The 27,125-nt window shown below is 44.1% G+C and overlaps 2 protein-coding genes across 4 annotated transcripts in view; both read right to left on the reverse strand.

Moving 5' to 3' along the window:
* Window positions 1-13,571, reverse strand: part of LOC125440279 (E3 ISG15--protein ligase HERC5-like) — a 34,697-nt gene extending 21,126 nt beyond the window's left edge. For all 3 annotated transcript variants that reach the window (XR_007245661.1, XM_048510020.1, XM_048510019.1), the window contains exons 1-11: window positions 13,143-13,571; window positions 10,694-10,826; window positions 9,948-10,024; window positions 9,547-9,768; window positions 8,397-8,488; window positions 7,184-7,314; window positions 5,632-5,780; window positions 4,061-4,137; window positions 2,121-2,224; window positions 1,815-1,874; window positions 419-524 (exon numbers count right to left, since the gene is read on the reverse strand). Coding sequence is in view for 2 of the 3 variants with exons in the window: in XM_048510020.1 (XP_048365977.1) it covers window positions 419-524; window positions 1,815-1,874; window positions 2,121-2,224; window positions 4,061-4,137; window positions 5,632-5,780; window positions 7,184-7,314; window positions 8,397-8,488; window positions 9,547-9,768; window positions 9,948-10,024; window positions 10,694-10,826; window positions 13,143-13,365 (1,374 nt within the window). In the remaining variant the exon portion in view is untranslated. The remainder of the gene's footprint in view (window positions 1-418; window positions 525-1,814; window positions 1,875-2,120; window positions 2,225-4,060; window positions 4,138-5,631; window positions 5,781-7,183; window positions 7,315-8,396; window positions 8,489-9,546; window positions 9,769-9,947; window positions 10,025-10,693; window positions 10,827-13,142) is intronic.
* Window positions 13,572-16,413: 2,842 nt separating this feature from the next.
* Window positions 16,414-27,125, reverse strand: part of LOC125440278 (probable E3 ubiquitin-protein ligase HERC6) — a 30,431-nt gene continuing 19,719 nt past the window's right edge. Inside the window, exons 16-23 of the mRNA XM_048510018.1 lie at window positions 26,139-26,309; window positions 25,051-25,197; window positions 23,186-23,352; window positions 22,185-22,251; window positions 21,198-21,268; window positions 20,001-20,184; window positions 19,788-19,890; window positions 16,414-17,497 (exon numbers count right to left, since the gene is read on the reverse strand). Coding sequence (XP_048365975.1) covers window positions 17,286-17,497; window positions 19,788-19,890; window positions 20,001-20,184; window positions 21,198-21,268; window positions 22,185-22,251; window positions 23,186-23,352; window positions 25,051-25,197; window positions 26,139-26,309 — 1,122 coding nt within the window. The 3' untranslated portion in view covers window positions 16,414-17,285. The remainder of the gene's footprint in view (window positions 17,498-19,787; window positions 19,891-20,000; window positions 20,185-21,197; window positions 21,269-22,184; window positions 22,252-23,185; window positions 23,353-25,050; window positions 25,198-26,138; window positions 26,310-27,125) is intronic.

Raw genomic sequence — 27,125 nt, forward strand, 5'->3', positions numbered from 1 at the left:
AAACCACACAGCACCCATTGATTCCAGCCGTGAAAGCCTTCGACAATACAATATTTTATTACTCAGTTGAAATTCCCAAAATTCCCTATGTGTTTTGCCAAGAACCGTCTTCAGGAAAATCTGTTAGTCTTGTGGTGATTCTCCCAAAAGAGTATATTGTGCACGGTTGGCTTTGGCCTTACTTTTTATCTGTAAAGATTTCTGGTCACCTCAAAAGCTTTCAAGCTGATTTGAGTCACTGTAATGGGTCTTTTTAAAAAGACATTCTATTTTTGAAATTTTTTTTGGACCAGCAAGGCTGTTTACAAAACTGGATCAGGCTTGTTAAACATTTGGTGGAGACGTGCCTTTTAATGCAAAAATTGGGAAACGCTATTTTACTCTACATATTAGGTAGAATTTCAATGCCATTTCTTACCTCTGTGCAGACTTTAGGGTTTTTTGCAATCTTATCTGAGAAAAGGAGCACAGCAGACATATTTATACCTGAAGCTTCCTGGGATGTTCTGAAATGTTCATCTTGACTGGAAAGATAAGAGTGGAGGAAAGGATAAGAAGCTGGGTCTGTTTTTACTTCAGAAAAAAATAAGTCTGAGGGAGGAATATGACAGAGGTTGATAATGGAAGGGGTGGAGAAAATGGACAAAAGGAACTTTTTTTTCCCTCCGTCTCCCATAATACTAGCACTTGGGGTCAACCAGTGAAGTTGACAGGCAATGGCTACAGGATAGACAAAAGGACTTCTCTTTTCAGTGAGTCATTAAACTGTGACATTCACTACCAAAGGAAGTACTGATGGCCATGAGTATAGATGGCTCTAAAAGGGGGTTAGATAGATTCGTGGAGGTGAGGTCCTTCAGTGGCTATTAACCATAAGTAAAAGAAACCTCCATATTTAGAAGTAGCAAATCTCTAGAAACATCTGGGAAGGCCTTGGCTGCTATTCGTTTGCTGGCCATCCAGGTCAGGTGAATAGCCAATGTGTAAAACAGGTTATTTGACTAAATGGTCTAATTTAGCAAGGTTCTTCTTATGTTCACTTCTCCAAAGCCTTTTTATTCTGATGATCAAGCAAAGACTTGCTTCAAAGGAAACGTTTTTAAATGGTATTTCTGCCGCTGCTTTTTTCTGGGCACAATCACTATGGGAATCTTAAATTTTACAGAGCTCAGATGTACATCTGCTTCTTCAACTGTCTAGGAAGCTAAAATAATATTTGGGTCTTGGACCTGGTTCTCTCAATTTGATTTCACATTATATAGCAAGGGAATTTTTAAACCAGTTTTTAATATCTGCTCCATTCCCAAATCATGGTTTTATTTTATTTTAAACACTTCTCTGCTGCCTTTCCAACCAATTTCAGGGTTCACAAAGCAATAAACATTAAAACAGAATTAAAATGCAAACACATACAAAATGTTTAACACAATCACATCAAAACAAAACAAAACGTAAACACATTGCTCTGATCTGGATAGCCTGATCTTGTCAGATCTCAGAAGGTAAGCAGAGTCAGCCCTGGTTAATCTTGGACAGGAATTCACCAAGTGCAGGGAGAGGAAATAGCAAACCACCTCTGTTCACCCTGAAGAGAGGAAACAGCAAACCTCCTCTGCCCTGAAAAGCCTACTTAGACAGTACCTTGATGGCATTTCCACCACATTTAAAAACATTTTATGTGTTTATAATGTAAACACAAAATATAAACACGTGAAGTTTGTTGCTGAGTTGACTTGTAATTCACAAAACTGCTTGCTTAAACGATGCCGCCAAAACGTGGAATGCGACTGATCCTCCACAAGGTGGCAACTTACCTCTTGTTGAGGAAGCTTCCGTTGATACAGGCCACAGATGAGAAGATCAACCTAATGTCCCTGTTGATTCCAAAAAGAGAAAAAAGAGTCACTGAGGCTTCAAGTCGTTGCCTTGAGAGCAGAGCAGGACTTGCTGCTGAGGTAAAACAGATAAAGGAAAGTCATTTGTGAAAACTTCTGATCATGGATTCCCTGAAAAGCTACATGCCACTATGCACAGACTGAATATTATGTTGTTGCTTTTGAATTTAGTATTATTGGCCAAATGCGGCAGGGACACGGATTCTTAACTGTGGAGATACGTACTGTCTTTTGTTCCGCCAGCAGTTAGGATCCGAATCAGAAATCCATTTATCTATCTCTTCCTCTTCTATTCTGGCAAGTGTCTGGTTTATACTAGCATATGAATTCTGGGGGGAAAAAGACACAATACACACAAAGTGATCCCAAAACCTAACGAGATATCTCCACTGGGGATTTGCAACCCAAAGTGGATATGTCTCCTTGCATTTTGTTGATGTTGCCCCCTGATCCCTGATAATGTAGACATTAAAGGCATTAAAGCATACCAAAAGGAAAAATGGCTTTTACGATCAAATTATAAGGCAAATTAAGGACCATTCCAGACAACCAGTTTGTAGCACATTAAATACCTAGGGGTTACTTGAGTTTTGTTCAATGTCCAGATGTCTTGCTTCAAATGACACTTATAGTGAAGGTTTCCCCAATCTATTTTGTGCCCATTTGCATGATTTTCTATAGATTGAATGACAGAAAATTATTGTTATGTAGAATTTTGTCAGATTTAGGTCCAGATATCTGTTGGCTGTCAGAGGTTGCCCATAATTTGAGTAGTAATGAGATGTAACTTTCCCCTCTTCAAGGTGTGGGTTTTGACCTTTAAGGCCTTGCGCAGCCTGGGACCCTCGTACCTTCGGGACCGCATCACCCCATATGTCCCCACTCGGCCTCTGCGATCAGCAGAGGCCAACTTGCTGGTGATCCCTGGCCCCTCGATGATGCGGCTGGCCTCCACGCGGGCCAGGACCTTTACAGCACTGGCCCCGGCCTGGTGGAACACCCTTCCCTCAACTGTCCGAGGCCCTGCGGGACCTGTAGTGAAGTTCCGCAGGAATGACCTGTAAAGACTGTGTTGTTCCACCGGGCCTTTGGAGTGTCCGGCCGCTGATGTGGTGCCCCCTACTGCTCCTTATTGCCCTTGTTGTTCAGGGCTGTTACATCAGGGTCCCCTCATATTGAGGGGCCTACCGTCCCCCCCCCTTTTCTGGGGGTAGGTTTTAAATTTGAGGTTGGACGCCTGCTTTTTATGTATTAATTGTTTCCGCTGGTTTTAGGTTATTTTAGTGTTGACATGAGATGGAGCCTATGTATTTATATTGTATGTGTGTTTTGCTCCTGTTGTCTCTGAATTTTTGCTGTTCACCGCCCGGAGCCCTTCGGGGATCGGGCGGTATAAAAGCCGAAATAATAAATAAATAAATAAATAAATAGATAGATAGATAGATAGATAGATAGATAGATAGATAGATAGATAGATAGATAGATAGATAGATAGATAGATAGATAGATAGATAGATAGATAGATAGATAGATAGATAGATAGATAGATAGATAGATAGATAGATAAAATGCCCTCACATAGTGATTTTTAACCCTGGAACTGAGCATTCCCCTGCAGTAAGCACACATCTCAATTAGAAATATGTCAAACCGTTGCATGTATGCTGAAGATTATACTTTTATTTTCGATTGAGACTCTCAGTGTCTCCTTTTTCGATTGAGACTCTCAGTGTATAACCACAAAATGGGTAACTGAGGAATGTTACAATATAAATGGATGTTCCTACTAACGGTCAAACTAGCTGTTTCAGCATTTTAGAACAGACTTTGGCCATTTAAAAGTGCTGCTAGGGACCAATCTGACTGGCTGCACAGCACAGTAGAACCAGGCACCCCCCCCCCCTTCCCCAATGTGCTGAAACAGCTCCTAAAAATACAGGATGGATAACAAGATCACCTGGTCCTCTGCACACCGGGTCAAATCAGGATCAGGCCTTTGTGTCATTTTTAAATATCCAGGCTCAACTCTAAAATGGCATCAGTTTTCACCAGTCAGACCTGTAAATGCCATAACATCTAATTTGGTCCTGAGGCAGAGAAGCAAAGCTCTGGCCATTTCCCCTTTGGAAATATAAAGGCTGCAGTGTTTTAGAACCCTTACTGACCTTTTTCTTCAGAAAAAGCAAAATACTTTGGTTATCTCCAGCAATGACTTTTATTTTTTCCTCTGAAGCGCTCCCTTCTGTGACAGACAATAAAGCAAAGGATTATTCAAGGAGCCATGTCTCAGCTCTAGTGACCTGGTGAAGTGGGATCTGGCACATGGAAACTTATGCTTACGACACATCTTTAAAGTATTCTTCTGTTATTTTTGCTGTGATAGGCTAACATGGTCATTCATACAGAACTTATAACATGCTTTAACCGGAGTTCCATCAGTGATCCCTTATTCATCTTGTTACCCAAAATGGTGGGACACAACGACCTGTAGAGCACAAGGTCACTTAGCGTTGCTGAGGAGTGTTGGGTAACTTGATCGCGATGGATGGATGGATGGATGGATGGATAGAGATTGCCTATGTATTATGTTCACCATAAGAAACCTGTGTAAGACACTTCAGTTCACCATAAGAAACCAGCAGATAAAATAGATTTCTTTTTCAATGTTTTTTATTGGGAAAAATAAAATAAATTCTCACTCACTCAGTTACTGGGGTAAAAACACATGCACTCAAGATTTCCTAGGATATAATTTAGAGGTGAAAGATAGGTTTTAGATATATAGAGAGAAGAGATGGAATATGAAATATTATATTACCAGTCTTGTGGATGTCCAGGAAACAGAGACCTAATGGCTAGGCTCTGGATAATCTGCGTGGATGGAACAACATTACCGACCACCATGGTGGCATGATAATATTGAACCACTGACTGGGGTCTGAGACATGCTTTTTATAGGAAAAAGCATGTTATTTGGGGGCCAAGGAAATCCTTGAACAAAGGATTATTCCTGCTGTTCCAGGTGAGTTAATGGTCTTGAGTATCAGACCACTGAGCTGATGGCTGACCCATTATCTTAATGGGTTTTGCCTGATTTGAACAATACAGTTAACAGGGAGGTTAACAAACATAGACAAAAGAGGATTGTTGTTCATATTCAAATGCTGTTTCCTGAGTATGGGCCAGGCATTAAGTTGTTGGTGTGGGTGGGAGGGAAGTCCTTGAGGCATTCTTGCCCACAAGTTCAGACAGTCCCAAGATGGAGTTTTTTAATTCAAACACTCCTTTCAGGGCACTGTTTTGCCAGGTCTGCCAGGGCAGCATTCTGGGAGAAAGGCCATCCTCTCACCCTCTGCACTGCTACAGGTCTTAGGTTGGCTACAATCTCCTTTCCTTCCCTCTCCCACAACAAACACCCCATGAGGTGCGTGGGGCTGAGAGAGCTCCGAAAAACTATGACTAGTCCAAGGTCACCCAGCTGGCATGTGTTGGAGTGCACAAGCTAAGCTGGTTCACCAGATAAGCCTCCACAGCTCAAATGGCAGAGCGGGGAATCAAACCTGGTTCCCCAGATTAGAGTCCACCTGCTCGTAACCACTACACCAAGCTTTCACCACTATACCACACAAATAAATGCTGATTTTAAACTTTAAACAGATGGATATTAAATTCACAATGTCTTTGATTTGCAGCCAAACATGAAGCACAGCTTATAAAGATCATAAAATTAATTTACCCTGTTTGGATTTTCTACCCTTCTCAGTCAAGTCGACAGGAAGGGGTATCAACTGGTTACACGTTCTCCCACTGCCAAGCTGTCCTTGAGATCCAGAACCAAATGCATAGACTTTCCATAGATCTTCAACGTAGACAAGCGTGTGCCATCTGTTTACAGGAGCAAAGCAGATAATGTGTATTCAGGACCTTTAGCTCAGCCTGGCCCTTACAAGCTGAAAAACTGCAAACCATCAAAGAAGAAAACGATTTCAGTATTCGTGGCGGAACAAGCTTGCTTTGCCTGGCAGGCCCTATTCTACTCCCAAGCCTCTACCAGGGGTTGCCACCTTTTCCTGAAGAGAGCTTGCTTTCTTCTCTCTGGGTGTCGCTGCCACCACCTGACCTTTTGAGGGACTTCCCACTGGAGAGGGTCAGGACCCCCCAACTCCCTTTGCAACCCTGTGTAAGACACTTAAGTTCACTGTTGAATAGTTAACATTAATGGTTGGACACTTTGCTTAATGTTCTAAACCTTAGGGTGCCCAAACAGAGGGGGAAGCTGATTCAATCACAGCTTCAAGACAATGCTGAATGTAAATGAAGGTGGCCTTGGAAGAGGTTAGTCAGAAATTAGAAAACTAAGATTAGTATTTCTGGTAGGAACCCTTGATGAAATCTTTGTTCATATATCCTTTGTTTCATGGCTCTTCTCTGACAAACAGCATCAATAATGGAAATATCAGGGGGTGAGATCTGCAAGATTCCTGGTTTGTGTTGGATTTGACAGCTTTGCACGCAGCAAGGAGAGCTCAGTGAACATTCTAAAAAGTGACAGTTGGTACTGTAGCTCTTTGTGTCTGACTGAAAGTTTAATACTGCAATACTGTAAACTGTGCTTGTTATTGGTAACCAAATTGTAACCAAATGATGAACTGTAAATGTATCAACATTTAAGTGTTACTATGTTTATGTATATAGATCTTTTTCTCTCAGTATAAGTAAAGTTCTTTTGTTTATGATTTCTGAGGTAAAAAGGCTGGTCTTTACCAAGATAACTGTCCTTATTTAAAGAGGCACACAAGCTACATTCTGCTTGTTATTCTGCTTACAGAATTATAAATATAAATATATACCTGTTGACCTTCAGTTTGTGCCTGACAGTGGCCCTTTCCACACAACCGAAATAAAATCTCTTGAAGCAGAAAATAAAATGTGACCTCTCAAGAGTTCCAGAGTTTTTAGCCCAAAAAGTTTTATTTCCAGCCTCAACACATTGTATTTGCACCCTGTTTCCTAGACAGGATGGCAAGATGAAAAGACCAAGATGTAAGGAAACAAAACATTACATCACAACAGAATGGTTCAAGGGCTGCTGCAGCCCTGTTCCTGATCCCCATATCTCCACTATCAAAAAATTAATTAAAAGGGCTTCTCTTACGTACCCTGTCTATATTATGCACTGGTACAAATCTGAAGAGAGAACCCTTTTCTCATCCATTTTTATCCTCTTTTCAACGTGGCAAAATCATCTCCTTGACATAAAATATTTGGAAGGTGGGTGGCTTTCTTACCTCCCACAGGCTACCTCAGACACTCGAACACTGAACAGCTCTGCCACAAAACGTGGAAATACCTCATTGCACGTGGAGTTGTGGCCAAGCTGGCCATAGCAGCCAGCTCCAAAAGTGCAGACCAGTCCATCCTTAACAAGAAAGAGACAAGACTCAACACACTCAAAGAGCAAATATGCCATACCATGCAAAACTGATAGTTTCCCTGAAGTTTCCTTTAGTTTCGCAACAACCCTGTGAGGTGTATGAGGTTGTAACAGAAAGATTGGTTATGGGAACCAAAAGAGCTTCATTGGAGCAGTAGTGGCGTAGTGGTTAAGAGCAGGTGTACTCTAATCTGGAGGAACCGGGTTTGATTTCCCGCTCTGCCGCCTGAGCTACAGAGGCTTATCTGGGGAATTCAGATTAGCCTGTATACTCCAACACACACCAGCTGGGTGACTTTGGGCTAGTCACAGTTCTTCTGAGCTCTCTCAGCCCCAGGGTGTTTGTTGTGAGGGGGGAAGGGTACGGAGTTTGTAAGCCCCTTTGAGTCTCCTGCAGGAGAGAAAGGGGGGGGGGTATCAATCCAACTCTTCTTCATCTTCTTCATGGCAGTGTGGGGATTCAAATCTGGGATCCTAGTCTGACTATACCAACCAGCTCACATTATATAACTGGGGAAATAAAACTTTGAAAGCACATAGTGTTTGTTGTGTTTGTAAATCGATCGATAGATATGAATATTATGTATGCAGGTATTCCAAATTCTATGCTGAGAAAAGCTCAAATCCACAAATCAATCCTGCTTCTCCTAAATATGGAGAACAATGGCCCCTTCTGCACATGCAGAATAATGCACTTTCAATCCTCTTTCAGTGCACTTTACTGTTCGGAATAGCAAAATCCACTTTCAAACAATTATGAAAGTGGATTGAATGTGCATTATTCTGCATGTGTGAAAGGGGCCAATGAGTTACTACAGAAGAATCTCCTGCATTGCTTATCCTTTTCAGCTTCTGAAATTTCCCCAAGGCTCACACACTCCTAATGCTATTTTCATAACCACAATGGACAATTAACCTGCGGAATTCACCGGTTCAGTAATGCTGCAATATTTGGCTTCTAACATTTGCTAGATAAGCTCTCAAAGGAGGGAGAGAGAGAGAGGGGGCATCTAAGAACATGCACCTATTAATATATATGGAGTGTTTCTCTAAACAACAAAGCCAACCTTTGTAAGAATGGCAGTGTGCTCTCCTCCGCATGAAATGAACACTGTCTTCTTGTGCTCCAATGCATTCACATATGTGGGGAAATACTTATCTGAAAGGGGAGATAAAAAGGGAAACGGAGCCACTGCAAGAAGGTGTTGATTGATCTTTGAAAAAGAAATCAGAAATTATTTCTTATCCCAGCTAGAAATGACTCAGATCGGTTATATACATATATTAGCTCCCACTGAAACCAATGGAGGATGGGGCACCTGAAGATACCCTGCAATTTTGGTGCTGCTACCCTGTTTCCCCTAATATAGGACATCCCCAAAAAATAAGACGTAGTAAAGGTTTTGCTGAAGTGCGAAATACTTCCCCCAAAGTATCCCCCGAAAGTAAGACATAGCAAAGTTTTTGTTTGGAAGAATGCCCGACGAACAGAACACAGAAAAATAAGACATCCCCTGAAAATAAGACATAGCGCATCTTTGGGAGCAAAAATTAATATAAGACACTGTCTTATATTCGGGGAAACACGGTAGCTTTAAAAACGCACCCCCTAAAGGCCAAAACCTGAAAAACACCTTAATTTTTTTTAAAAAAATCAGATGGACCCAAATTTGGGTATATCGAATATGGCATTTGACATATTCGGGTAAACCGATAATTTTACACCCAAATAAAGCAGAGTCCAAATTTTACCAAATATTTTCAGTATTGCTGAACTCTAATTTTAAGCTGCCAGTTGATTGTTTTTGTGCTATATGTTTTCATGATGCAGTTTCGAATGCTAGATTTTAATTAATATTTTGTAGTGTTCTGTTTTTATTATTTTTATTTTGCAAGCTGCCTTGGGTGGCCTCCTACACCAACAGGGTCACTGTAAGACGGCTGCAACTTGACAGCATTTTCCACCTTGGCCTTTCCCCTCATTTTGCTGCCTTCCACGTCACCATGTAGATTGGATGCATCTCAGTGGTTCATCATGTACCCAGCAGGCAAATGGTCTCAGCAAAAGGAAGCAGAAAAGTTGCAGATCAACATAAGACTCAAAAACAGCTACCCATTAGGGGCGAAATTAATGGGTAGCTGCACCAGCAAACTGCTCCATATAAGGCAGTATTCACTGCAGCGATTTTACTATTCCATCCCATCAACTCTGCTCACCTTCTGTATGTCCAAGGCCCAGCTGCCCAAAGGCATTCTTTCCCCAGGAGTAGACTGATCCAGACAGAGAGACTGCCAGACTGTGAGATCCTCCAGCTGCTATATGGGCCAACGGAATGCCATCCAGCGCCTGCACCCGCTGTGGTTCCCTGGAGGAGGTCATCTCTCCTCCCAAGCCAAGTTGACCATAGTCATTTTGACCCCAGCTGAAGAGTTGTCCTCCTTAATGCAACATACAAAAGGGGAGTCAGGAGTTGCAGACACTCAGAACACAGTCAAGCTGCAATAGTAACTAGAAGCCACCTCAAAATCTATCTGCTTCACATTCATATCCTAATATCCTGCAGGGCCCAGGGCCCTGACTTCTCAGTAATGTTGCCTGTATGAATGACATACCATACCTTTTGACAGGGCCATGGAATGGTGGTCGCCGCATGCAATTTGAACCATTTGTTTATCTCCCAATTCTTTCAGCAGTCTATTCAAAGAGAAGAATGCATGCAAGAGATATCAAACAGTAAAGTTCCTTGCAAAAGATTTGGGAAAGAATACTACGTTCTGTGCTTTGAAATCTGCAATCCACGTGCTTTCACTCTGCCAGGGCAGGAGAAGAGACTAGCAGGATAAACACAGAATTGGAAGTGTGTGAGCTCAACACTGATTTTGTGTTCATCTGTTTAGCTGGGGAGAACCAGCAGACAAGAGGAGAGAGCCCACAAATTATAACTATCTTAAAATAAAAAGGAACCTACCCTTTGCGGCCTGTAGCCAGTGAGAATGAATGCAATATCTCAGCAAGAATATGCAGGAGATAGCAGGGCTTTAAAATCGATGCCTTGAATTGGGCACAGAAATAAACAGGCAATCCCTGCAGGTCTTTAAGAACCAGCGTACATTGTAGGCTATACAATGCCGCTGTGTTATTTCCAAACAGTCTTCAAGGGCAGGCCAACATACAGTGCATTACGGCAATCTCATCTGGAGATTAAGAGAATGTCGATTGCATTCTCCTATAAAGTGAATTTATGGAGGAAACACAACTCCAGTGTTCCGATTTCTCATCTACTTTAGGCCCTCCTGTAGTGAATAGTGGTTTTTTTAAAACCTCCGCAGCCATGCCACCATTATGTAAAAGAAGATGTCTCACCTTGGCTGTGACTTAACATTCTGGAAGTCAACACTGTGTTCAGAAAGTTTTCCTTCTGACGAGAGAATGAGTAGGTGAGAGGTTTCGCAGTCCACTGAATTCACCTTGACGTTCTTTTTAAGCTTAATGCGCCCTGCAAGATCAACCAAGACAGAAGCTGCTATGCTGTTTAGAAACAAAAGCATACCAATGGCAGGATTGGGTATGTTCAGTGGTGGGATTCAAGTAATTTAGCAACTGGTTCTGGTTGCTTAGAGGGTGGAGTTACCACCCCCCTGCTCAACCTCCATTGGCGGGGGTGGGGGGGGAGTGCCGGAAGCAGAGGAGGCGAAGGCTCTGGAGCAGCACAGAGGAGAGCAGCGTGAGTGGCACCTGCTGGATGCTGGAGGAGGCTGCTGCTGCTCGAGGGGATGGACAAACAAAATGTGTGCCTTTCCAAACACCGGGGAAATGCTCACACCCAAGTTTTTTGCCGATCTCCTGGGCAGATCAAGCCTAGGGAAGAGGAACTGAGAGCACAAAAAACTTGGTAGTAGAGAATACGTGTATAAAGTTTGTAGCTGTTTTGTGCAGATCTAGCCTCCTGCCGCCGTTCCTCTCCCATCTTTCTGTGCATGGCCCTGGCAAGCAGATAAATCTGACATGCTTGTTTTATTGCTCTGCTGCCTGTTGTGAAATGAAAGGGGAGCCGAGTGCATTGTGGAAAATGAACGGGGAGCCGAGTGCATTGCTTGCCCCAAGACTTCTACCGGCCAGGAGAGCCGCTGGTGTCTGGCACACGCAGCCCTCGTTGTGAGGGCAGCAGCTTCTCTCTGCAGACTGGCTAACCTTTCCCCCCTCCTCCCCCGTGTAGGAGTAGAAGCCTCACATTCTTTTCCCACATTCTTACACACACACAGATTATCATGCATTTAGGATTTTTTTAAATTAAAACACCCACACCAAGGTCTTTGCTTCCACATCAGCTACGAGAAAACCTTTTAGGACTGCTTTTATTGGTCTGTTCCTGTTGCATTTTTGGGGGAAGTGCTGCGATCACATGTGAAGGAAAAACCACAGATCAGATGGTGCTTCACCAATTTAGCTTTCCTGAAGGTATCCCATCCCTCGCACGGAATTCTTGCCTTTGACTTGCTTGCCTTGAGTGCCTTTTAACTTCTGTTTTGTGGTGGGGGTTTTATTGGCTTTCCCCAGTGTGATAATAGTGTAATTATTTCGGGGAGATTATTAGCATTAAACCCAAGACCTGGTTTTGGGGAAGCAGTGTAGGTCACTAACGGGGCAAATTAAAGAATTTGCAGAACAGGAGTAAAGAACATTATCTATTCCACATTATGCAGTTTTGTGCGTGTGCAATCTGATCCTCTCTATGGTTACTTAGGAAAAAAACGATATGCAGGTCCCAAACCGGTCCCTGTTAAGCGCTGTTAAACCCCACTGGTTTTCATAGGAAGAGCTAAAGAGCGATCCTTTACCTGGGAGTAAGCTCAGTTGCAGGCAATGGGGCTTGCTTCTGAGGAAGCCTGCCAAGGGTCACTCTGTGATTCACCGGTTTGAAGTGTTGCACAGCTGCTTCAAAGCAAAGCCACCAGCTACTGCCAGGCTTACTCCTGAGTAATGTGCGCCCCGGAGCCATTTCGCCTCCCTATTTTAAATCAGGGCTATTGTCGAATGCCTAGCAGGTCGAGCCTTGTGCTTCCTCAGGACTAAGTGACGCTGATCTCAGTGCAAGTTTTACTTCTCCCAATACACCCCCTGCCCCGCCAGGCTCCACTCAGCCCTGCTGGAGGCCGCCTCCACCCCACCCCCACCATTTCCTGGCTCAGCAAGCCCAGGCAGGGAGGAGAGTCAAACCAGCAGCTTGGAGTCCTTTGCTTCACACCTCCCCGCCAGTGCTGCCCGGCTCAGTTTTCCTCCCCGCCATGGGCTCCCGGCTGAAGCTCAGAGCTAGAGCACTGTCTAGACCAGGGATGTCCAATTTTGGTGCTCCCGATACTCATGGACTACAATTCCTACCAGCCCTTGCCAGCATGAGCTGATGAAAATCATAGACCATGAACATCTGAAGGGATGTCCCATTCTGGTGCTCCAGATGTTCGTGGACTATAATTCCCACCAGCCCCTACCAGAATGAGCTGATGAAAAATCATAGTCCATGAACATCTGAAGGACCACAGTTGGACACCCCTGGTCTAGGTGATGATGTGAAAACCCACCACCAAGGTTTCACAAAGCCTTGCCAAGTTGATTTTGGCAGATCAGGGGTCCAAGGCATCCTCAAAGCCACATCCCATCCCATTCAGGGGTGCTTATCTTAGTAAGACCACTGAAACATTAAGGATGCAACCTGAGAGTAAGACAATCTTACTCTCAGGTTGCATCCTTAGTGTTTCAGTGGTCGATGAAGGAGGATTCGCAGCGCCAGCGGGTCTCTGCCCCGTCTACTCACTGGGGCTCCTAGGGTGGCTCTGAGGGTCGCCTCCCTTCTCTGCGCCGACCCACACGACGACCGTCCCGTCGGTCCTCACCGCAGACAGGCAGCCTCGCTTGCAGCTGATCTGGCGGATGTTGCCCAGGTCCTCCCGGAAGAAAGGAGCCTTGGGGAAGAAGAGCAGCGGAGGCAAGGGGGCACCACTGCTCGGGCCGTGGCCGGGGGCGCGCCGCTTGGGCATATTCTCCGGGTAGCTTCCTCTCCAGGCACCCCAATACTGCCGGTCCAATGTGAAGAAAACAAGGAACCAGCCCCAGCCTTCAAGGACATCCAAAAGGGGAGGGGGAAAGAAGTTACTTTGCAAAACTGTGCAAATGCGACGGTCGGTTTGCAAGCCTTCTGAGCTCCTCCGCCGCTTGCACAGATCACAGCGGAGATCCAGGGGGAGGAGCCAGGCTGGGTTTGCCGCCCAAAGGCAGCACCGAGGGGCGGATCTTCTGGGCAAATGGAAACCAACACCGGCGGCCCACGGTTGCTGCTCTCTGCCAAAAGAAGGGTGACGAATCACTCCCATTCTTAAACGCCACGCCTCCTAAATCTGCATATGCAAATAAGGTTGCATCCTATTAAGCGGGAAAGCTGCTGTGGCTAGTTGGAATTCGAGAACTTGGGGAGACCTCAGAGGCCATCGAGCCCCATCCTCTACCATGCAGGAACTCACCATCAAAGCACTCCCCACAGATGCCCCTTTAAAAACCTCCAGCAGATTGCGGCTGATAGTTGATAGGGTTAGAACCCACTCCTGTTCATTGCTGCTATTAATGTTCTCCTTACATATACCTATTCCTTACATATGTTCAGTGGTGGGATTCAGCAGGTTCGCACCACTTCTGCACAACCAGTTGTTAAATGGTGCTTGTTGACAGTTGTTAAATTATTTAAATCCCACCACTGCATATGTTTATGTAATATCTGTGTGTGATACCCTAGTCTCTTTGGAAAAAGGATAAACATCTAACATTCAGTATAATGAAGAGCGCTGGAATGCTAAGAAGCTTCAACGCTGTGTTGTGTTATTTTGGTTGGTTTGAATCAAAAGTGGTGTAATGGTGGAAAGCGTCCTGAAGTCACAGCTGACTTGTTTTCCTAGTGGTCTCCCATTCAGACTGGCCACCTTGGACTTTTTGGGCCAATTCTGCTTAGTTCCTGAGATCTGATTACTCTAGTCCACTGGCGTAATGCCCATTGGGCAAGGTGGGCAGCTGCCCAGGGCATCACCTTGTGGGGGGGCATCAAAATGCTGGGTTCGGTTTTGGGTATTTTAGTGGTTTTCCATTTTTGGCCTGCAGGGGGCGCAGTTTTTAGGCTAGCGCAGGGGTAGGGAAACCTGCGGCTCTCCAGATGTTCAGGAACTACAATTCCCATCAGCCTCTGTCAGCATGGCCAATTGGCCATGTTGGTAGGGGCTGATGGGAATTGTAGTTCCTGAACATCTGGAGAGCCGCAGGTTCCCTACCCCTGGGCTAGCGGCACCAAAATTTCAGCGTATTATCAGGAGACTGTCCTTATGATATCCCCCACATTTGGTGAGGTTTGGTTCAGGGAGTCCAAAAATGGACTCCCAAAGGGGGTGCCCCTATCCCCCATTGTTTCCAATGGGAGCGAATAGGAGATGGGGGCTACAGTTTTGAGGGTCCATAACTTTGGCCCCCTTGAACCAAACTGCACCAAACCTGGGGGGTATCATTAGGGAAGTCTCCTTATGGGACCCTGAAAGTTTTGAGACTGTGCATTCAGAAATGTGCCCCCCCCAGCCTGCAACCCCCATTGACAGCAATGCAGAAAACTCAATGCAGAACAAAGATTCTTGGGCAAATTTCGGGATGTTCTTGCAGGGAGGGCATTCTTGGACGTATCAGCACCAAAATTCCAGGGTATCATCTGGAGTCTGTCATGATGGCACCCCCAAGGTTTGATGCAGTTTGGTTCAGGGGGTCCAAAGTTATGGACCCTCAAAAGGGTAGCCCCCATCTCCTTAGCAAAGAATGGGGGATGGGCCACTCCCTTTGAGGGTATATAACTTTGGACCCCCTAAACCAAACTGCACCAAACTTTGGGGGTACCATAAGGACAGTTTCCAGATGATACCCTGAAATGTTGGTGCCAATACATCCAAAAATGCGCCCCCTGCAGGCAAAAAAAATTTGGTCGTGGTGGAGTGGCCGCCCGAGGGGGGGGGGGGCATCCAACTCAGGTTTTGCCCAGGGCTACAGTTTGCGCCCCTGCTCTAGTCTGGGCCATTTCAGGCCAGGTTTTTTTGCCATCAAAAGATGGATGACTGATGTCTACCCCCCTGAAGTTTTCAAGGCAAGAAATGTTCAGGGGCTGTTTTCCATTGCCATAGCAACTTTAGACTTCCTTCACTGTCTCCCATCTACATACGAACCAGGGCCAACCCAGCTTAGTGTTAAAGATTTGACAGGATCCAACTAGCCTGGACTACTGGAGAACCAATATGGATACCAGCAACCTCCATCTCCTATATCCAAAATCAACCCTCAAAAATAGGATTGAAGGTATGAAACAACCTTACACTATTTATTAGACCACTTGCTCTATCAAGATCTGTAGCATGTAGCATCTTTAAGTAGTAGTCTTTCAAGTCACCTGCTGCCTGTTGGGGATCGAACCTGGGAAGTTCTGCAAGGGAAACGGGTACTGTGCCACCAAGCTGTGGATTCATGATAAAGGTTTATGGGTCTCCTGTCCCCCACACTGGGGCTTCAATTAATACACCTTTTTTTTTTTTACATCCAGGCTAATAAAGGGTCTGAAGAACCTGAAAACTTGGATTTTTGCTCATGTTTCTTCACCCCCTCAGGAGTTCTATTACTGACCTGCCCAGCATCGCATCACATCAATGTTTCCCTCAGTATTTACAAAGCACTGGCATCTGCCTGTGTCCAGGTGCCTTGTTCTAATCCTGCTACTAAAAAGTAAGCTATTGTCAGTACTTCAAAACTGCAGTCTTGTCTAGAAATGATCAAGCACTGGCCCATTTAGTCTATGTTCAGCAAGCATGCCTTGAAGGAGCATTTCTTTCCTTGATAACCCCCACAATCCCTTTTGAGAAGTAGGGGCCGACAACCGTGACCATCATTATCTCAGCTGCACCCACCTTACAAGGTTGCCCTGAGGGTGCAATATAGTCTATGCTGCCCTAAATACCTTGGAAGAAGAGTAAATAACCAGCCATTCATTACAGCAATCAAGAAGGCGGCAGGAAAAATCTAAAGCAAGAGGTATTTTATTAGGAATAGTCTCTATCGACAGGCCATTATAGACAATGTAAAAATCAATCTGTAAAGAAATCTGTGATCTCCATCATAAATACTTTCTGGGTCACTGCATTAATATCTTCCATGTCTCAGCCTTGACAGATGTTGACTACTGTAGAACAAAGTCTGGGTTTATCCCAGTTTACTAATAGACCCATGAAACAACACGCCACAATAACTAAATTCACATGAGTGGATAACAGCTTTTTAGACTGCACTGTGATGAGCCACTGCTATATATTTTGTAAAGACCCTTGGTGCTAGGGCTAGCCAAAAGGGCGGCAATGTGTACTGAAGCCACCATACTGGAAATGAAAGAACTTCCTGTGACTAAGATGAGCAACGTATATGCATCCTTGAGATCTCTTATCACAAACCAGACTTTAGATGGTAACAGCTCTAGTACCATTCAGAATTTAGAAACATTCAGAAATTCGTATAATCTTCTTAAATCAAGAATGGGTGTTTTGCCCCCCAGCTGGGGGGACAAAGGGAATAAAAACTGCATGAACTATCATTAACAATTTTCTGCGTCGCCCCTTTGTAGAGTTGGAGGGATACCAAGAGGGCATTTGCTTAAACACTTAACTTCTACCCTTGTTTAATAATCTTTAAAACCCAACCATCTGAGCAGCTTTCTTCCCAAGGATGGGAGGAAAAGGACAACCTCTGCAAAAAACTAGGGGGGCCAACAGTCAGAATTTTGAGCCCAGTGTTGATGGTTTCTGCAGATTTCTTTAAATTTCTCAGTAATGAAAGAAAGACTAAGCTACCAAAGTTTCACTCTCAGTCTCCTATCTATGTGGCTGTTGAATCCGTAATTTCACTGTTTGCCAAAGCCTTGATTGTTCTGAATGGCCAGGAGAAGTTTCTCCTTTAGTTTTTCCATTGTGGAATAAGGTGGAAGAAGTAGAAGATGGCAGCAGGTCTGGGCCTCAGGGAGATGACCTTCTGAAAATGTCTTATGTGAGTGAATAGTTAGATGAACGGACTCCATTCCCATTACCGGGATTCGATCATTTCCTGCAACAAATACTAAAGAAGGAGGACACAGATTAGCAGATATTCGTAAGCCAAACCAGAAAATCTTTAGACAGTTGTATTGAGCAAACCTTCTTGCATGTCTTATGAGGAGAGGCTGCAGCGTTTGGGACTCTTTAGTTTGGAGAGGAGACGACTGAGGGGGGATATGATTGAAGTCTATAAAATTATGCATGGGGTAGAAAATGTTGACAGAGAGAAATTTTTCTCTCTTTCTCACAATACTAGAACCAGGGGGCATTCATTGAAAATGCTGGGGGGAAGAACTAGGACTAATAAAAGGAAACACTTCTTCACACAACGTGTGATTGGTGTTTGGAATATGCTGCCACAGGAGGTGGTGATGGCCACTAACCTGGATAGCTTTAAAAAGGGCTTGGACAGATTTATGGAGGAGAAGTCGATCTATGGCTACCAATCTTGATCCTCTTTGATCTGAGATTGCAAATGCCTTAGCAGACCAGGTGCTCAGGAGCAGCAGCAGCAGAAGGCCACTGCTTTCATATCCTGCATGTGAGCTCCCAAAGGCACCTGGTGGGCCACTGCGAGTAGCAGAATGCTGGACTAGATAGACTCTGGTCTGATCCAGCAGGCTAGTTCTTATGTTCTTATGTTCTGCTCCAGGGTAGCATAAACAACAATGGTGTATACTGTGTGAGCCCGATATTTCCACATTATTGATACTAACAAAAATATATGAATGAAGCAACCACACAGGTGAAGCCAACTGTATGACTTTTTTCAATCCCCTTACCTTCCCCATTGAAATTAAATTACATTATTTTCACTACTTAGAAGGAAAAGACTTGGCTTTTATACCTTACTTTTCTCTATTGCAAGGAGTCTCAAAGCAACTCACAATCACCTTCCCTTCCCCACAACAGGCCTCTTGTGAGGTAGGTGGGGCTGAGAGAGTTCTGAAAGAACTGGGAATGGTTCAAGGTCACCCAGCAGGCTTCATGTGGAGGAAGGGGAATCAACCCATTTCTCCAGATTAGAATCTACCACTGTTAACCACTATACCATACTGGTGGTGTCATAATTTGCCTTTATCCTGGACTCTAGGCGAGTTACACAGAGTTAGTCAATACAATCAACAGGATGGGACATTCAGTAAACCATATAATGGGAACAGAATTGTAGAACCAATAGGAAATCTAACAACAGAACAAAAGCAAAGCAGAAGTATAAATATGATGCATTAACCGATGCAAAAAATACATACTGGAATCTTAGTTTCAGCAAGGTAAACACAGTAGTATAGACTATAGTCCCTAGTAATTTTGTGAATCCTTTCACTCTACAGATGGGATCACACTATGAGGATGAGGGTCCCAAAACACTTTAGATGCCTGCAAAATGTTATACGACTCCTTAAAACAAATGGCATGTAGTACACACTAATATCCAGTAAGCAAAAGACATCTTATCTTGGGGGGATGACTGTTATTTTAAGAAAGCCAGTGTAATGGATTTGACTGATTGTCGGATTAGGATTCTGGAGCCCCAAATTAAACCCCCCCCCCCCCCCCCCCGTGTTTTAGCCATGAAGCTTTCTGAGTGACTCTGGGGCAATTCCTACCTCTCATTCCAATCAAACTCCCAAAGTTGTTGTGAGGATAAAATAGAGCAGCAGCTTGCCATCAGTAACAGTGATTTGAACAAAAGCTTGCCAAATTATGAGGAACACATCACCCTACCCATAGTGAGAGATCATCAGCCTCTCAACCTAACAGGATGTAAACTAATCTGACAATCGGTCAAATCCATTACATTGTCTTTCTTAAAATGACAGTCATCCCCCAAGATAAGATGTCTTTTGATGCTGATGCTGGTATTATGCTACGCCATTTCCCCTCCCGGATTTAACTTTAGGTTTGGATGCCATCGATAACAATTAGTATGGGTTTTATGATGTTGCTGCTGTGCTGTGTTTTTAAGGGTTTTTGATGTTGTTTTAGGTTTGATATTTATCATGTATTGTCTTTTGTTATTGCTGTACACCGCTCAGAGCCCTTCGGGGGCGGTCGGTCTAATAAATAAATAAATAAATAATTCAGAAGGCAGCCCTGCTGGGATCCGCACGAATACTACGCCGACACATTACAACTTCCTAGGCCTCTGGGTGAGGATCGAAGTGTAATGAAGGACAACAACCAGCTAAAGATCTGGCAGCTGTGAAATCTACAATGATGATGATGATGATAACCTAAAATGTGTCGAGGTAGCCCTGAACTCTTGGGAGGAATGGCAAGATTTTTTTAAAAAAAGTATTAATACTTACATAGAAAGCCTTTTTTCTCAGCCAAAGTTAGCTCATGGAAAACCTGCCAGAACATCCTTACGGTAGGATGAGTCGGACTATATATTCCCCAGTATACAGCATTCTTGAAAAGAAGGGAGAAAAGACATGAGAAAGATGTGCGAGTAAAATTTGGGAGATGCCAAAATGAGTCATCCCAGTCAATGGCTTGTCTGCACCCTTTTCTCCACCAACCTTTTCATACATGTTCCAGTCATACTTGGCATTCCCAATGGCCACCTCCATCAGCTCCTGTGGCTCAAAGAAGCCAACGATCCGCTTGTCAAGGACTTTAAAAACACCCCTCTTGAATTCTTTGAAAACTTCTTCCACGGATTTGTTGAAGATATAATCCACATATTTGTTGACAAAGTCCTTCCTTTGAAGGAATAAACAGAAACCGTTATGCCATGACATGCCATTTACTTCTCAATGACATGCCATTTACTTCTCAAGGTAGAGTGGCTACTATAGCATGCTTCTGAGAAACAACGTCTCGTTTCGTAAAGAAATAATTTCTGAAAATCGATCAGTGCCTCCTCGAAATGTCACAGTGTGCTCGGCAGCTCAACTGTTGATCAAGCAATAACCAGGTGTAAAGTGCCAGCAAGTCGCAGCTGTTGAAGAAGAAGAGTTTGGATTCATAGCTCCCCCCCCCCTTTCTCTCCTATAAGAAGACTCAAAGGGGCTTACAATCTCCTTGCCCTTCCCCCTCCCACAACATAAGAACATAAGAACAAGCCAGCTGGATCAGACCAGAGTCCATCTAGTCCAGCTCTCTGCTACTCGCAGTGGCCCACAAGGTGCCATTGAGAGCTCACATGCAGGATGTGAAAGCAATGGCCTTCTGCGGCTGTTGCTCCCGAGCACCTGGACTGTTAAGGCATTTGCAATCTCAGATCAAAGAGGATCAAGATTGGTAGCCATAAATCGACTTCTCCTCCATAAATCTGTCCAAGCCCTTTAAAGCTATCCAGGTTAGTGGCCATCACCACCTCCTGTGGCAGCATATTCCAAACACCAATCACACGTTGCGTGAAGAAGTGTTTCCTTTTATTAGTCCTAATTCTTCCCCCCAGCATTTTCAATGAATGCCCCCTGGTTCTAGTATTGTGAGAAAGAGAGAAAAACTTCTCTCTGTCAACATTTTCTACCCCATGAATAATTTTATAGACTTCGATCATATCCCCCCTCAGACGTCTCCTCTCCAAACTAAAGAGTCCCAAACTCTGCAGCCTCTCCTCATAAGGACAAACATAGTGCAACAAACATAGTGCAACAGGAATCCAGTTTATCTTTACACTAGGCTTCTTTCCTGCCATTTAGATTTCTCCTAAGAGCCTTTGGGAGAATGATAGCTGCAAAGGAAAGAATAAGGAAATTGTTACATACTTGTTTGCATTGTTCACAGGTACTGATTTGCCATTTGGAACCAAATCTACATCTGTCTTGTCCCAGGATATCTGAAAATCAATGTTAAAAAAAATCTATTGTTTGAACCCTACTGGCTTTTCTGCTAGTGGAAGAGAAGATCCCTGAAAAAAGCTGTCAGGTATTGTGGGCCAAGGCTACAGTGAAGAGGAGGAGGAGAAAGCAGAGAAGATTGTGGCATCTAACCCCATGAAAACCAAGCCAACAAAAATTCAAAATCAAATCTGGGTCATTTAGTCCAACCCCTAGAATCTATGCAGAGAATCCAAATCTAGAACACCTTTGACAGATGGCTCTCCAGGGTTTATTTGAAGACCTTGCCACTAGTGGAGGAAAGCCCATTCACCACTTAGATAACTGATTTCATTGATGAATTGTTGTTACTGTTATGAAGATCCTCCTTAACGTTCAGATGAACTCTACCATCTGATAATTTACACTCATTAGATCTACTCTTGACTTCTGGAGCACCAGAGAACAAGCCTTCCCATTTTTCCATGTGACAGTCTTCTAGGAAATTTGAAAGCGGTGATCACATTCCCACCCCCATCTCTAAGAAGAAGACAACTGTGGATTTATACCCTCCCCCTTTCTCTCCTGCAAGGAGACTCAAAGGTCACCCAGCTGGCACGTGTTGGAGTGCACGAGCTAATCTGGTTCACCAGATAAGCCTCCACAGATAAAGTGGCTTAGCGTGGAATCAAACCCGGTTCTCCAGATTAGAGTGCACCTGCTCTTACACCATGCTGGCTCTAAAAGGTCAGCCCATCAACATTAAGGTACATCTCACAAGCTAAGGAACAGAAACAGCTGAAGCCAATGGGACCAAATCCATATTAGTCGTTGGTTGGCTGCTGGTACACAAAAAGACAAACAATTCTGAAACATTTCCGAGGAAGATGCATGGTGCCCGTGTACCAGGCATACCAAACTTCTGGAGATACTCACATTGTAACATAGTTGAAGGTTTTCTTCCATATCATCCTTTTCATAATCAAGAACTGCCTGTAAACCCCTTATTAACAAAAAAAAACAAGAAGGAAAACAATGTTTTCTAAGGAACTGGACATATTATTATTATTTATTACTTTATTAGATTGCTATCCTGCCCTCCCTGACCAAGGCTGGGCTCAGGGCGGCATGCAAACATATTTAAAACATCCTAATTCATAAAACTAACTTATACATTCCTAGTATTAAAATGCAAGATGGCAAAACAACCCCCCAAATCTATGCAAACCTACTCATCTCACCTCGTACATAACCCCCATCCTTCAGATACTGTCCAAGTGTGGGAGCGACTAAGAGGAGAGGGTGATATAGACTGACAACACATTGGTGGTTAAGTGTTGTTGTACGGGGGCTAGCAGATGTAATCAGGATGCATGAGCGGCCTCAACCAAAGGCCTGGTGGAACTGTTTAAAGTCCCATCGGGCTTTGGTGTCAGCTGACAGAGAGTTCCACCAGGCTGGGGCCAGGGCAGAAAAGGCCCTGGCTCTGGTCGAGGCTAATCACGTATGCTTACGGTCAGAGACCACCCACATAACATTGAACAAGGATATTAAATGGTGTGGTGGGCCAACCCACCCCCACCAGTTACACTGGAGGCCTCACCCAATCTTTGCTGCTCACATCAGCTATTGGTAATCAAAAAACTGATTAGTGGGGGAGAATCCTCAGGTGCCACTGAACAGAATGCAGTTAAAACCGTTGTGATAGTCCAAAGGGTTCCAGAGATACAGGTGGTTTTATCCATGGTGGCCATTCTAATATCGGGACTTCTTTTCTACAGTGGAAGCATACTGTTTTCACTTCCACCGAACAATGCAGAACCACATTTTTATCTTTCGGTGAGATAGAATCTGCTGCGAACTTTGAACATGCGCTACCACAAGAAATGCATGGCTAGAGATACACATACACAACCAAGAAAATTTAAGCCACTTACTTTCCCAAGTCTGGGCTCAGTTCTTTCAGGTCATCGAGAGAGGGCTTTTCACCCACCAATTTTTTAAAGGCAGCAAGTGGAAAAGGTACATAGACAATGACCTTATTGCAGAGGGCCAACCCGAAGAGGACTCCAAAGAGGTAATACTTTTTCATCTCTGCTGAAGGCTGCAATTAAAGATCATGACATACTCTGTTATGAGCCAGTTGCATTTCTCAGCTAGACTCTTCTGGTAACACTTTTACCTAGGACTGTCCATATGCACATTGCTAGGTGAAGGCAGTGCCAGCAGTGTGATACGGCAGCCAAGAAAGCCAATGCAATTCTGAGATGCATCAATAAGAGTATTGTGTCAAGATCAAGGGAAGTAATTGTACCACTATATTCGGTATTGCTCAGACCTCACCTAGAGTACTGTGTTCAGTTCTGGGCACCTCAATTTAAGGAGGATATTGACAAGCTGGAACATGTCCAGAGGAGGGCAACAAAAATGGTAAAAGGTCTGGAATCCATGCCCTATGAAGAGAAGCTGAGGGAGCTGGGGATGTTTAGACTGGAGAAGCAAAGGTTAAGGGGGGACATGATAGCTATGTTTAAATATTTGAAGGGATGCCATGTCGAAGAGGGAGCTTGTTTTCTGCTGCCTCAGGGACAAGGATATGGAGTAATGGATTCAAGGTGCAGGAAAAGAGATTCCACCTAAACATTAGGAAGAATTTTCTGACAGTTGCGGGGGGGGGGGGGGGGCCAACAGTATAAACCTAGAGCTGGCCATCCCCCCAGGGGCTCAGTCTGATCTTAGCCTCAGTGAGGCTTGGATCAAGCTTTAAACTGCAGCCTGCAAATTAAAGCTAGACCCAACCCTTGCTGAGGCCAGGGTCAAAGCGGCCCTTGCCGCTCCTGATCTCCATGTGGAGACTGGGGGCGGGACAAGACTTGCTCACCGGCATTCAACTGTGCCCCTGCCCTTGACTCCACAGGGACTTTTGTTCGGGGCACAGTTGCGAGGGGTGTGTGGCTCTGCAGTCCGCTCCCATGAAGTGGCACCCAGGATTCCAGCCCCCTCCCATGTTCCCTAGCTATGCCACTGAAGTGCAGCCACCGGCTCATCTTGTAAAGGGCACTTTGGGCATGAAAACTGGGCAGATGGTAGATGTTGCTACCTCCCTGAACACTTTCTCTCCACAAATTTCTCTTCAGAGGATCTAGAAAGTCTCACTAGCCAAATGCACAAGTTTCAGTGCATTCAGCTGCCCCTAAATGTTCAGTAACATTGTGCTCAAGAGAAACAGGAACGCCAGGTATGAAGGAAGGTACCTTTGGAAACAAAGCAGCAGACATGAAATCGGATGCTCTGTAGTGGTCTCCAAATGTTTGCCTCATGATATTCACAAGGATGGGTCAGGGAAAGAATGTCTACCAGATTTAAACTCTTCGCTTTGAAAAAGAACAACCCTATTCAACACCCCCTTCCCTCACAAGTTCCTTGTTTTAGAAGCTTAAATTAGGCCAGGGAAAAATAAGATTACAAAGGTAGAAAAGACAATATTCTAATTACGCCATCACATCGAAAATTGAAATCAGGTAAACCCAAGGTTTTTTTTTTAGTCTGCACCCTAAATAAATGTTTAAAGCCAAATAGCAACACAAGTGGATTTTATCTATTTGTCTATCATGCTGAGCCATGACCTTCTTCCCAGACCCTCACGGCAACATACATAGTTTTCAAGTTCTCACTGTCCCACTTTATTTTCAAAGCAGCCCTATGAGGTAGGCTAGGCTGAGAAAGCATGCTAGGCATGAGAGCAGGGGCCATTCTGCATCCCCTCTTTGTGCCTAGAAGCTTCTCTGAAGCTAACGCTTACCCTCGTTGGAAACCACATCGGAGAATTCTTCTCACAGTACATAAACAGCCCATAATCAGGCTGGGTCATCTCCTCAAACACATACAAAAAGAATTCGATCAACATACTGCCAACTCCACGTTGACCTTCTTCTCCTTCAAACTCAACCTGCGAAACAACAAAACCCAGATTTTAAAAAAGAACAGTAGTGACGTAAAAAAAATGTGAGGCAGAGTAAATAACATTTTAAACTGGAATCCTATCTCAGTCATTAGAGTCCTCTTTCTCCTCAGGAACCCTGGACTGGGGTGAGTGAAATTAGGGCCTGCCAGCATGCAGGAAAAGGTATTTTATATGAAGTGGTATGTCTTTAGTGGTCATGTTCTTTACAGTCCAGATGTTTGGATGCAAAGTCAACCCCCAGAAACTATGCATACATAAGGAAGGGGACAGAATTCTTTCCTGTCAAGTCTTTGAGCCAAGTTGACCCAAACTGGGTAGTTTTAGTTTTGCTTTGTATTACAGGAATCTGTGGAGTTCTAAGATGCTATTAATTTAGTACTGTTGTGGATTCTATTGCAGGTGACATCTTATTTGGCTGTTCCCCACTTTATGTACTTCCTGGGAAGAGCGATGTAAATGTTTACAAAAGGCAACACTCAGAAACCTCAAGAGCACTTGGTGTGTGTTATGTGCTATCAAGTTGCTTCCAACTTATGGCGACCTTGAGTATTAATGGCCTCCAAAACATCCCATCATTGACAGCACTGCTCAGGTCTTGCAAGCTGTGGCTTCCTTTATTGAGCCATTCTACAGGGAAATTTTTAAGCAGAGGAAATCAAAGTACAGGAACTGACCGATAGCTGCAAGTCATCAGGTTCTAGCTAGTATAAACTGATAGTCTGGATCTGCAGGAAGGAGATTCTCTTGCTCTGTGGTGCCTTCTTGCAATAAACTCCAATGAATTTTCTTCAAGCTGCCCAATATCCCTCACTTGGACTCCTTTACAACATAAAGGTAGATCTGCAGTCACATTTTGCCCACTTCAGATCTAACTGTGGACAGCGTTTCCAAGAGCGGAGCAAGAATGCTGCAAAATGCCAACTCACCAACAGCTGCATTTTCAGGGAATTGTCTTCCACCCGATTCAATTTGTGCAAAGTATCCTCTACAAGGTTATGGCGCTTTACCCGCAAGGGAAAGAAAGGCAGTGTGGGGTATTCACCAACTCTGTTTATTCGGTTGTGGAATAATAATTCTTGGGCTTCTGCCTTTATGCTCTAGAGGAAAAATAAAAAGGAAAAGGGAATTATGTTTATCTAATATTTTAGTTACTTAGAACCTATCAAGCATAATTGGGGGAGGGATTGTCCCTGCAGCTGTGCTCATTGTGTCATCAGTCAAGATCCCACACATCCCTGGGGGATCCGCCCAACCCCTGGGACATCTGCTGCTTCAGAGTAAGACTATGGAAAGGGCTCCCACAGCTCCACATCCATCCATCCATCCATCCATCCATCCATCCATCCATCCATCCATCCATCCATCCATCCATCCATCCATCCATCCATCCATCCATCCATCCATCCATCCATCCATCCATCCATCCATCCATCCATCCATCCATCCATCCATTCATCCAGCACAGCACCTAATATCTGAGTCATCATTTATCATTTATTCATGCACCATCACCTGTTCCTAGAGTCAAGCCAAAAACAGTAGTAATTTTAGCATCCTGCTCTGAACAATGCTAGGTGTTGCCTCCACTGAGCAAGGAGCTACAAGCAGATCAGTTATGGGATGGTTTCTGCATGGCAGACCCTCTTGAACTTAGAAGTGGACCCCCTCTTCTGCACTACCGAACCCTGTACACATACTATGACAAGATGGTTTTGAAAGGTAGCCATGTTGGTCTGCGTTAGAACAGCGAGATTTGAGTTCTGTAGTGCTTTAAAGTGCCACACAAAATTCTTGAGGTGACAGACTAACACCTCACCAAGACAAATGCATGAAGTAACCTTTCTAAAACAACATGTCAAGTGAAAACAGAGATCTCCCTGTGATGGCCACATTGGTTTCACCAAACCTGTTGA

Source organism: Sphaerodactylus townsendi, linkage group LG10, assembly GCF_021028975.2.
Source record: "Sphaerodactylus townsendi isolate TG3544 linkage group LG10, MPM_Stown_v2.3, whole genome shotgun sequence".
Taxonomy (NCBI): Eukaryota; Metazoa; Chordata; class Lepidosauria; order Squamata; family Sphaerodactylidae; genus Sphaerodactylus; species Sphaerodactylus townsendi.